The 12,747-nt window shown below is 42.8% G+C and overlaps 1 protein-coding gene across 1 annotated transcript in view; it reads left to right on the top strand.

The window, feature by feature from the left end:
- The window catches only part of LOC121872943 (dehydrogenase/reductase SDR family member 7-like), a gene marked incomplete in the record, with an annotated part of 131,071 nt that overhangs the window by 13,184 nt on the left and 105,140 nt on the right, over positions 1 to 12,747 (top strand). The window contains 1 exon segment of the mRNA XM_042376084.1: positions 4,931 to 5,073. Coding sequence (XP_042232018.1) covers positions 4,961 to 5,073 — 113 coding nt within the window.

Below are 12,747 nucleotides of genomic sequence, written 5' to 3'. Positions count from 1 at the left end.
TCCAGCAATGTCAATTATATTATCCTAACTTTAGTCTAAGGTATTATTTGTTACTAAAAGTTAAAATTTGTTTTTTCACCCAACATTTCTCTGGTAGGGAGGGAAGGTGGGGGGTGGGGGGAGGGTTGGGACCGACCGACCGACCATCTGGCGCGGTTGGAAGAGGGGGGAGGCAAGTTGGGGTACTTTGATTGACAGATAGTGTCGTGAAGAATATTTTTTATTAACTGAAGATATTTGTTTTAGCTCATAATATTCATACAAATTACTGGACCAGAATATAATTTACATTGCTGGAATTCTTACAATATGATGATCATTTTGAATATAAACATCATGGATTTTGCATTAGACATACAAATTTTAGATCTAATGTAATAATTTGGTTTACACAAAGCAAGTATTTTATCTTTTGTGCAAAATATATGAAGTTTACATTCAAAATATTCCCTGACCTGCAACGAATCCAGAAATGTCAATTATATTATCCTAACTTTAGTCTGAGGTATTATTTATTACTTAACGTTAAAATCTAGTGTTTCACCCAATCATTTCTCAGAGAGGTAGGGGTCAGTGAGCTGGGAAGAGGGGGGGGGATTTGAGTCTATTATTTGAATGGACATTAACCTGGCGACTGTATTTCTCTTAAATATTAATTGTGTGAGCATACCATCATAAAATTTAGATGTTATTTTTACTACAACATAGGTATTGTGTCGGAAAAAGTGGAGTTTGGGGGTCGGGCCAGTCTCTATTGGAATTAATCCCATATGTTCTGTTGTTCCATTTACGCGGATTTCACTTTCCGCGGTACCCTGTGGGTTCAATTGACCACGTAAATCGGGGTACTACTGTATAAATATTTTTCTTACCCGTACTGATATTTTTTGTCTTCAACGAGTGTTTTCGTATGAAAATTTAGTTTTTTCGTTATTGCCTATCTACTGTAACACTATTTATAGGTAATGTACTTGCAATTCTCATGATACAATCCATACTGTATGTTTCTATCCAAAATAGTACACACGGTATGATTAAAACTGTAGAGGTATCTGACACATGGGTGTAGTGTGTGGGGGAGGCTGTTGGAGCATGGAACCTGAGCTGCTGGCTACCGAGAGGCAGCAAAATCCTGAGAGTTTTAATAAGCACAGATTATTGCAGTATCATATCTTTACTATTAATGAATAACAAATAAACAATATTGTATCCTGAATGAGTTATACAGTGGTCCCTCGGTTAACGAACACAATTCATTCCAGAGGGTCGTTCGTTAACCGAAAAATTTGTTAACCGAATCCATTGTTTCAATGGGATATTGGGTAATTGATTCCAGCTCACTGAAAAGTACATACAAAGTAAAAAAAAAAATTCAGTAAAGTACACTTACTTTGAGGTGTGTATGTAGAAGGTTCCTGATTGATGATGCTGATGGGAATTAGAAGTTGGGGTGGAGGAGGAGAAGGGAGAAGAGAATGAAGTGGGGGTGGAGGAGAAGCATTTTAATGCTTCTTGGAAGGTGAGTCACCTTCCATAATAATGTCAGGAATCTCTGGACTGACAGATTCTCCAACAGTAAAATCCTCTCTCCTTTTTGAAGAGGAACACTGAGGGGAAGCATTTTTCTCACGCTGCCCTTTAGAGAAGAAACTGTCAATTTTTTTATTGTGGGGCATTTCTCCTCCTGATCATTAGCTGGTTCTTGAAGGAGACCACTTTGTCCTCCACAGTACACAAAATTGGTTCTGTTGTTTCCACAGCAGGGTGCCTTGAAGCCAGTTTCCTGAACATCTCCGAGTGGTGAACAACATCTTTTAGGTCTGAAAAAGACATATGGTCATCACTTTCCTTTTCCTCCTCACCACTGTCTGTTTCTAGCATCTCATCCATTTGTTTCAAATCTTCAGGAGTAAGTTCCTGCTCATGAGACATCACAAGCTCTTCAACATCACCCTCCTCCACTTTGAGTCCCATTGACAGACCAATGGACACAATCTCCTTGTCCAACTCCATTTCTTCCTCAAATCCCTCAAAATCATGGACTGCTGTTGGCCACAGTGCTTCCCATGCAGAATTCAGGGATCGAATGGAGACTTCTTGCCATGCAGACACAATCAATTTTACAGCCTCCAGGATGTTGTATTGCGTCTTCCAGAACTGTGCCAGTGATATATCAGGATCGGTGGTAGTTGCCTGATGACACCTTCTGAACATTTCTTCATGTACAGCTTCTTGAAGTTGCTGATTACATTTTGGACCATTGGCTGCATAATTGATGTTGTGTTTGGAGGCAAAAACAACACTTTGACAAAGTCAAATCGAGCCTCCAAAGTGCTGGCAAGTTCAGGGGCATTATCCATAAGGAGAAGAGCCTTTAAAGGAAGTTTATTGGTGGTTAGGTAACTCTTCACAGAAGGGCAAAACACCTCAACAGCCCTTTCATTAAAGAGCTGTCTCGTTACCCATGCCTTACGGTTGGACTTCCAATAAATTCCAAGTTGTCCTCTTACCACCTTTTGTTGCTTGAATGCCTTGGGGTACTCAGAGTGGTATACAAGCATAGGCTTCAGTCAAAAATCCCCTGAAACATTGGCACCAAGCAATAGAGTGAGACAGTCCTTCATGGGTTTATGCCCTGGTAAAGAAGCTTCATCTCTGATGATGAATGTCCTTTTGGGCATTTTCTTCCAGAACAGCCCGGTTTCATCCACACTGAATACTTGCTGTGGAAGATAATTCTCTTCATCCATCAGTTCCTTGAACTCCACTACAAATTATGCTGCTCCTTCTTTATCTGCACTGGCAGGTTCACGATGCCTAACGACACTATAAATGGCACTTCTTTTCTTAAACTTATCCAACTAGCCCTTGCTGGCCCTAAAATCTTCAAACTCAGTTTCAGAAGAACTAGGTTGATCTTCCTTCAAATGTTCATGTATTTCCCTCTTTCACAAATGAATTCAGTAGAAATGGAATCTCATTTCATTTGTTGTTCTTTAATCCAAATAAGAAGTAACCTTTCTGTTTCTGCAATTAATGATCTACCTTTAAACACTTTGGTAGATTTATCTCTCACTTTCACTTCGCAAAAATTTGTCTTTTTGCGCAATAATTCCAGACACAGTTGATGCCTACATGCCATATTCATTACTCAGTACATTGGTTCTAATGCCTTCTTCATGTTTCCTAATAATTTCCTGTTTCACTTGAATTGAAATTGCCTTTCTAGATTTCTTTGGACCCATGCTGGATGCAATACAGTAATTTCACCACTAAAATTTTAAGTTCACTCTGTGTTCAAGAGAGCCACAAACAAGATGTTTCCTCCACTGTAAACAGAGTTAAACAGATGCTTTGGTGGGTGAGTGAAGTGGGTGATGGGCGCACCAAAAACTAGTTCCCTGTGCTGCATATATTATCAATTATGTTAAATAAATGTTAAAATGACTAATAATTTTAATATAAAACTTGCAAAAATATTAAAGAGCACAACCTTCTTGATATTTACTCCAATGGAAACGAATGTAAGCCTAGAACCGATTACTGCATTGGCAGACTAGCCTACCAGCTGTTGCGCAAGCCAAAACATGTTGTCATAAAGATTTCGTTAATCGAAGTTTTGTTCGTTAACCGAATTGAGAATCCTTATGGAAGGTAATTCGTTAACCGAGGGACCACTGTAGTAGAATGAATAAAGAGGCAGGAGTCTAAAGTGAGAAGCAAACCTTGTTTGAGGGGGGGGGGGGGATGTCCATGTAGTCAGTTTCTTCCCTCAGGATCACTTCCCTTTCTACCATATTCCACTACCTTCTGAATCTAATCATGAAAGACATATGAATTTGATACCATAATGATCCTGAATAAATTCCCTACCAAACTTTTCCAATAAAAGATCCTTTAACAAAATAATTTGGCATGATATAATGATGGTAACTCAATTCTTTTATGAAAAACTTACAAGTGTTGTTACCAGAGTCTATAAAATCAGTTTCAATTAAGTTACATACATCATTTTTACTAAAATAATCCTGAATAATTTATATAAAACTTTGGTTGGTAAATATTCGTTTCAGTTACACCAAGGAAATTACTGACCAAAATAGGTTTTCCTTGTGTATTTTGTGCTGTTTCAAATGAATCTGACCTTCATTTCTGTTGTAAATGAGCCTTAATGAAGATATAACCCCCAGTTACCAACAATTATGGTTGTTCAAAGTGGGCAGCTCTCTAACATAGAGAGAAATTATGGGGTAAAAACACAGAAAACTGAAAAAAAAACCCTCTTAACCAGAGAAACCAGAATGATGTGACCTAACTTCCTGAGACCCCCCAGTGTGTAAAAACTAACCTTAATTAACAGATGTTGTAGGATACAGCGATACTATTTGTAGGAGAAAGTGGTGTAGTATGGTCTTATGATCATTATATGCAGCTAGGAACATGTACCGAGTGAAATACTGTACTGTTGATTATGAATATCTTTAATGCGGGTTTATTTACATTGCAATTAGGGATGTAGTCTTATTATATCGGCATCGTTAACACGAATTATCGTAGATTGGGACATTGTAAATAGAGGTTTACATATACAGTACATTGAAACAGAGGGAAAATGGTGCTGCTTTAATCGACAGATACTCAAAATTCAATGCCGTGGTTGGTGAAATGGTATATACTGTACTGTACATGGTAAAAACCTTGGATACCCAAAATCCATGGATGGAAAATCTGCAGTTGGCGAGGGACAGTCAGGCACACTCGACACAGTGAACTTTTACTAGGTGCTTTATATGTAATTTTTGCATGTGTGATGGACATGTGTGCTCATTCTATGAAGTTGTCAGTATATATTGCCAGGTATATCTGGGGAATCCACATGTATCTCATTATAAAATTACCTTAACTAAAATATACCGTATTAACATTACAGTTTGCAGAAGCTTCTCATCAGTTATCCAAGATGATGGATTGGTTCTATGTGGCAGCAGCAGCTGTTGTTGTACTGCAGCTGTTGATCGGTTGCTTCACATTTTACTGCAGCATCTTATTGATGAGCTTCTTAGCATTTATTAGGTAAGAAAAACTTTCTCCACTTTATTCCACTACAGTACTGTTTAATGTTCCATGTCATAGTGGTTAGGATGTGCACACACTGTATACTAACTGACTTTTTCATCAGTTTATATTCTGCTTATGTAGAAATAATGATATACTGTACAGTAGGGGGCAGTGAAATTTTGCTCAAAGCTGCACTCTTCAGGCATTGTTCCTTATACATATCTAAGACTCCATGCCAAATTTGAAGCTGATATGTCGAGGTTTAGTCTGCCGCATTTTCTACTGAAATTTTTAAATTTACCTACAGTACTAGCCAAACAGCCGCTGTGGCGGTGCAATGTTCTGTTCAGTGTTTATCAACTTTTTTTTCATATCTCTTAGTTCATTTAAGTTGTCTTGTTGCAGATGAGTATGGTGCTATGTCTATATTGATTATCAGCCTTTTCTCATTTCATTTCTCAATGTTGTGTTACTGTACTGTAATGTAGGGGAGACCTGGGTAAGTTGGCGCACTTGAAATTATTCAAATAGTTACCGCTTGTGACCGATACTTGATTAGTGATTATGCTGGAGCTGCCATTGCTACTGCCACCTTAACTGACTATGGCATTATCACAAAGGATGACAAGAGTCAGGTTATTGGACCACATAAGCTGCGGGATGCGAGACAAAAATACCGATTTAAGAGGCAAGAAATTGAGATGGCTAGTTTAGATAATTTGACGTCACTCTATTTTGATGGTAAGAAGACCGCCACTCGTGTGATGATAAAGAATGAGAAGACCGAGAAATGGAGTTCGAGGATGATGGTGAAAGATCATTATGTCATCATGGTTGAGCCTGGCAATGAATATCTCACACATGTGACTCCCAAGACTGGACACGGAAAGCAGATTGCCAAAACTATTCACGAGTTTCTGGTGGAGAAAAATCTAACCCAGCAGCCCATTGTGTGTGTTGGTTGTGATGGAACCAATGTAAATGTAGGATCAGAAAATGGAGTCATTCATCATCTTGAAATGTTACTTGGTCACCCGCTCCATTATTTCATATGTCAGCTTCACGGAAATGAGCTGCCTTTCCGCGCAGTTTTTTATCACTATGATGGTAAACCAAGTGGTCCTGAGCATTGGCGTGGTCCCATTGGAAAGCAGATCAAGGAGTCTTTGTCTGAGCTTCCAGTTGTCGCCTTTCCAGCCAGTCAGTTTCCCTGATTTCCCTGTGTTTAATGATGAAGTGGAGAAAGATCTGTCCTGGGATCAGAAATACCTGTATAGGATTTGTAAAGGAGTTATCACAGGTGTTGTTGAAGATGACTTGGCTGCTATTGAGCCAGGTCCTCCCTGTGTGTCAAGGTGGAACACCTTATGGAGTAGAATCCTCAGGCTGTATGTAGCAACATCAAGACCCAGCCATGAGTTGAAAAGAATTGTCATTACAATAATAAAGTTCAGTGCTCCAATGTGGTTTTACATCAAGATACACCCTTACGTAACACACGGCTCAAGGAACGTATTCCAGTCCCTGCTATATATGAAACACCTGAATAGTGAGGAGGAGACGATAGTGAAGAAGGCTGTCCAGAGAAATGCATACTTCGCCCACACAGATCAACTTCTTCTTGGTATGTGTGCAGATGAGGACATGACTGTTAGAGAAAAAGCTGTCTCAATGATAAAAAAAATTAGAGAGGAGAATCAGCAAAAGGAAGAATGCACTGGCAGATCTGAAGAGGAGGAGGAAGATTCTGATGCTGCTGTTGACGAGAATTTGTTAAACTATACTGATGAGGAGGGTAAAGATGGAGATGGGAATGAGGATGTGCCTCCTGTAGTCAACATGAGAAAGGTGGTGACTCCGAAACTAAAGTGGCAAGCAAAAAACTATCATTCCATGATTAACTGGAGGAATGAACTCAAGATTGAGCCTCCTTACATTGCTTCTCTGTCAAATCTACAGGTTAATGACATTCTTGAGACACCATTAGTGGTGCCCAAGTGGCCAAACAGCACTCAGGCGGTCGAGAGAGGCATAAAAGTGATGACTGAAGCTTGCACTGAAGTGACGGGATACGAATCGAGAGATGGATATATTAGGCAAAGATTATTGTCTAGGAAAATGATGCCAAGGTTCCGCACAAAAAAGAATTTCAATGTGAACTTGTAATGATTTTCTATACGGTGTACCTGTAAAATAACATGTGAATTAAATCAATGTCACCCATGTAAAATTTATCATTATCCTGGAAAACATTAAATGACACCTAATTTTTGGTATACACTAAAAGTTGACAAAAAGTCGTTCGCGATGCGGCAGGGTAAGTATGCATGAAATGGCATGAAATTTTGCCCAGGTGTTTGTTACAGCCATACAAACGATGCCTGAAAAGTGCAGCCTGCAACTCAAATAAAAGTGTTTTTTCCCTGCCCCCTACTGTACAGTATATTTGAAACTCTTTTCCAGTACAAAAAATGTGATAAAACTCAACAATGATTAATATTTACTGTACTGTATTATGTTTGGTTGTTAGACAGTTAGGTGTACAGTAAACCCTTGTCATTCTCGAGGGTTAGGTTCTAAGAAATGGCGAGTATTGGCAAAACAGCGAATTGCAACTTGTATACTACCTTAGTGCACTAATATATACCTGTACCGTGTATGAGAAACTTAAGTCTCTAATACTACTTCATATGTGGAAGTTTGGAGCTTGATGAAGTGGTGCACTGTCCATAGGGAGACATCTGGTTACTGAAGCATAGGGGGATCTTCAGGATCACTGTTGGAAGAGGGTAATGCTGTGGTGGTTGGTGGAGAGGCGGGTGGTGGGGTGGCACGCGACCGGGAGGTTGGTGGTGGGGTGGCACGCGACTGGGAGGTGGGTGGTGAGGTGGCGGGTGACTGGGAGTAGGAGGGTGGAGCGGCAGCAGTAGTAGCTGGTTCTTTCTTGAAAAACATCAAGATTGGTAGATTTTTTTCTTTGCTTTTAGGTCTTTAAGCATTTCCTGGTGGAGAAACAATACCTGGTGGATTACTCTGACAATCTTAAGGCTCTGTTCCATGGAAGGGTTATGGTCAACAGTGAAATCAGTTATCATTTACATTTTTTATTTTACTTCTTTACGGGGAATAGCCCACCCGGTCTTCGACCCACAACAAGGCCTAGGGGGTGGAAAAATAAGAGTAAAAGTAAATTAAAAATAGAAAAGAAAAAGATTATATTAGTCTACACCACGAAGATGCCGGAAAACCAGCTTTTTGAAGTGAGATAGATTGTATGAATCTGGAAACACAGAAGAAGGCAGAGCATTCCACAGTTTGGATGTGTGAGGAAAGAAGGATGTACTATAACTGGTTATTCTAATGTGACCTGTACAATATGGACACGAAGTAGTACCTTAAGCTGTGTATTCTTATATTACTCTATTAATTATGTATAGTAAAGTATTACAGAACATGTATTAATCCTATGTAATATTTCCATTTATTATGCACCATGTTATGTATGTGAATTATCATATTTACATTTTATGTATTCAGCTTGTGAATGCTGGCATCTGTACATGCCAGCGCGGAGTGATACAGAAAGTTGAGATCGCTAGTCCTTATGGTGTGGAAGCCCACGTCTATTTGTTTCCTCTGTATATCTTCCGTACGAGAATAAGAACCTACTTTCAAGATAACAAGTGTTTGTGTATACCCTCAGTAGTGTAGAACATTTTGGGGGAAGCAAAGACAAACATAGATGGCGCAGTGAGATTTCTCAGTGAGATTCCGAGTGAACTTAGCCTTCCCGCCGGACTGTGTTAATGGCGTCTCGTCTTCAGCTTCGCCAAGGATTTACAGCCAGACTACAAGCCTCAGGACTTACAGTGTTGTGAAGTGCTATGCTGTGTACAGTGCTGTGCTGTGAAGTGAAGTGTTCTGTGAAGTGCTGTGTTGTGTATTTTAATCTGAATTGTCTGTGCAAACTGCAGTCAGATGACTGAGGGAGCTGCCCAGCAGTACAACGCCTCCCGCCTACGGTCATTGGGTAACTGAGCAGCGCGCATTAAGACAACTTCGGTTCAGTTGCACTTGCGCTGAGCTGCCTCTACGTCTGGCAGCACGCCAAGCCTCCCGGCAACGAGCCATACACACATACACACGCACTCACAGGCCCACTTTATATTAAATTCTTGCGTATTACTTTAGACTTCTGTAATTCTGTGCATAGATTACGAGGGGTTGACCCGGTCTCTTGCACAGATAGAGTACAGAAGCCGTCGGCATGTCTCACAGGGATCAAAATGATACCCTGGACGATGGGGTTATGAGTTTAAGTTTGGGAGACCTCTCCCCACCCACACTCAGGCCCCACGCTCCCCACAGTGACAACGCCCAATCACCCACAGAATCTCCTCGTTCGTCGCGAGCAAGCTCTCCTGCGGTGCCTGCGTCCACAGATCTCCTTCAACTGATTAAGTGGATGGAAACTTCTCAACGCCAGGACTATGTTGCAAGGAGAGAAGAGGAAGAAATTTGGTACAGAGAGTCTGAAAGACGACGCCACGAAGATGAACAAAGACGCAGAGAACTAGAAGATATAAGTAGAAGTGAGGATGACCTGAGAAGAAGAGAGGATCATGCCAGATATGAAGTCTTGATTTCCCTGTTAGCTTCCCCACAACGATCTACTCTACAAGATTCTTCTGCTACTACTAATGCTGATACGACTAGAGGTACTGGTACCTCATTTCCCAGAGTCGGTTCAACAATTCCTCAAAAGGCTGCAGCACAAACGCCTCCCTCTCTGAGGTCTGACGCTTCTTATCAGATATTTCGGGAATGGCATCGACGTTGGCAAGACTGCAACAATGGTTGACCTGTCAAGTTTACCACAGCCTAAACAGATGATACAGCTTCGTATGTGCTTGTCCTTAGAGACACAAGGTACTCTCGAGCACACACTTCAAGTGCCTCCTACGACAACTCTGACTGTAGAGGCCGTGCTTGACAAGTTACAGGAACATGTTAAGGGACAGCGCAACGAAGCACTTAGAAGAAGAGAACTCCTCCAATGTAAGCAGCTTGATGGAGAATCTTTTGATGCATTTTTTGTAAGACTGAAAAGATGTTCAGAGGAAGTTGATGTTTGTCCTGGAAATTCTCAAGTCTGTGAAGAGACACAACTCAAGACAATTATTTTAACGGGTATTCGAGATGAAGAGCTAGTTCAGTGTCTCATTTCCCTCGACCCCACTTCCTCCCTTCAAGATGTAGTTTCAAAATGTCGAGCGTACAAGGCCGCCAGGTGTGCGACTTCAGCTTTACGCTCACAACCTGACCAGGTGAGGGCGATGTCTTCCTACAGAAAGGGTAAGAAGCAGCAAGGTAACCCCACCCCTCACCCTCCAGCTACACCTTCAGCAGCTGCTTTGTGTAACAGCTGCACGAGACAGCATAATGCCTCCCAGTGCCCAGCTGCTCAAAGCGTGTGCAGAAGTTGCGACCGTCAGGGTCACTGGGCTTACACAGTCAAGTGCCCTGCTAGCAAAGTTCAGTGCAGACTTTGTGGTCGTGTGGGCCATTATGACAAATGTTGTCGTAAGAAGACACAGAAAGGACACCACCTAGGATCCAAGAAGTCATCCTCAGGTAGTGCTGGCGCGCCCCCTCCTCCTGGCAAGCATCAAGACGTTGTGCCCAGTCGTTCCTGCCATCATGTACTTTGTTCCAGAGACACGACGCCCCAGCACATCAGTGTCGTCATTTCTTACGGTAACTTGTCATCCAGTCTTCAGATGTTACCTGACACCGGTGCTGACGTCTCAGTAATTGGTCCACAACACTTAGCAAGTTTGGGAATACCCCGGAGCAACCTACAGCCCCCTCCTCAGACAACGAAACTGACAGCTGATGGTTCCAAGATGGCTCCAGCTTTGGGATCTTTCTGGGCTACTCTTACCTTTGGGAAGCAGTCTTGCTCAGCCCGGATTGATGTTCATGATGGGATCCCGACTCTGCTTTTGTCATATGGCCCTTGTCAAGAGTTGGCCATTATTTCCAAGGAATTCCCCAAACCTATTTTAAAGATCACCCATGTCAACGGGTTGAAGGAACTCCCTATCTCTACTAACACGTCCCCTTCTGATGCAAGAGCTTACCTTCTCAAGGAATTTGCTGACATGTTGGTTACGAGGAAATCTTTAGAATCCACACCACTCAAGCCGATGGTGGGTCCACCTATGAAGATTCATCTTAAGGATGGTGCCACACCTTTTGCCATCCACACCCCTCGTTTGATTCCTCACGCCTACAAGGAGCTAGTTAGACAAGAGCTTGACTCCATGGTTGCTCAGGGAATCATCAAGCCGGCCGGAGACGAACCTTCACCTTGGTGCCACCCTCTCGTCCCCGTCGCCAAACCTCGTAGTGGAGTACGGATCACCACCGATCTGTCAAAACTTAACCAGCAAGTTTCCCGTCCAGCCCACCCTTCACCCACACTCTTCGCAGCTGTTCAAAATGTGGACCTGAAGGCGAAGTTTTTTACAACGATGGACGCCTTATGTGGTTATTGGCAGATCGAGTTGGCCGAAGAAGACCAGCATTTGACTACATTCATCACACCATATGGAAGATATCAGTATTGCAGAGGCCCCATGGGATTTGCCGCTACGGGCGATGCATTCTGTCAACGTGGTGACGCGGCCCTTCAAGGAGTCACGAATTGTGTCAAGGTGGGTGATGATATTTTACTCCATGATGAAGACTACTGTACCCACCTCTCCCGGATATATGAAGTTCTCACCAGATGTCGAAAGTACGGGATTACCCTCAACGCTGACAAGTTTGTAGTCGCCGCACCATCAGTGAACTTCTGTGGGTACACTCTCTCGGCATCAGGTATCGCAGCTGACCCGGAGAAATTAAGTGGAATCAGGGATTTTCCAACCCCTGCCAACCTGACAGACCTCCGTTCTTTTTTGGGTCTGGTCAATCAGCTGGCTGAATTCTCACCTGACATCTCCGCCGCAGCCCAGCCGTTACGCCCCCTGCTGAGCCCCAGGAGGACATTCCTGTGGATCCCAGATCATCAAGAGGCCTTCCAGCGAGACAAGCAGGCCCTCTTAAGTCCACCCTGTCCTCGCCTGTTACGACCCAGCCCTACCCACCGTCCTCCAGACTGACCCCTCCAGACTCTACGGCGTTGGTTACGCCCTTCTGCAGGACCATGGTAGTGGACAACTCCGCTTAATTCAGTGTGGATCCCGGTTCCTGACGGACGCCGAGACCCGATATGCCACGATTGAGCTGGAGATGTTGGCTGTTGTCTGGGCGATGGCGAAGTGCCGCTTCTACCTGAGAGGACTTCAGCACTTCACCCTCTTCACGGATCACCGCCCTCTTGTACCTATTATCAATCACTACTCTTTGGATGCAGTAGAGAACCCTCGCCTTTAAAGTTTGAAAGAGAAGCTCTCGCCTTATCTCTTCACGGCTGTGTGGCGTGCAGGTGAGCTGCTGTGCATCCCGGTTGCTCTGTCCTGCGCCCCTGTCAGTCGCCCCACCCCAGAGGACGAGATGTTGTGTTCTACAGCTGCTGCATCCCTCAAGTCAGTAGTCTCATTGAAGGCCGTCTTCACATCAGAAGAGTATACAGCACCGGATGCAGGTAAGACCCTTGAAGATCTCCGCACCGCAGCCCGG

The sequence above is a fragment of the Homarus americanus genome, unplaced genomic scaffold (genome assembly GCF_018991925.1).
Source record: "Homarus americanus isolate GMGI-L3 unplaced genomic scaffold, GMGI_Hamer_2.0 scaffold11022, whole genome shotgun sequence".
In the NCBI taxonomy this organism is placed as follows: Eukaryota; Metazoa; Arthropoda; class Malacostraca; order Decapoda; family Nephropidae; genus Homarus; species Homarus americanus.
This window is presented reverse-complemented; position numbering and strand designations above follow the sequence as displayed.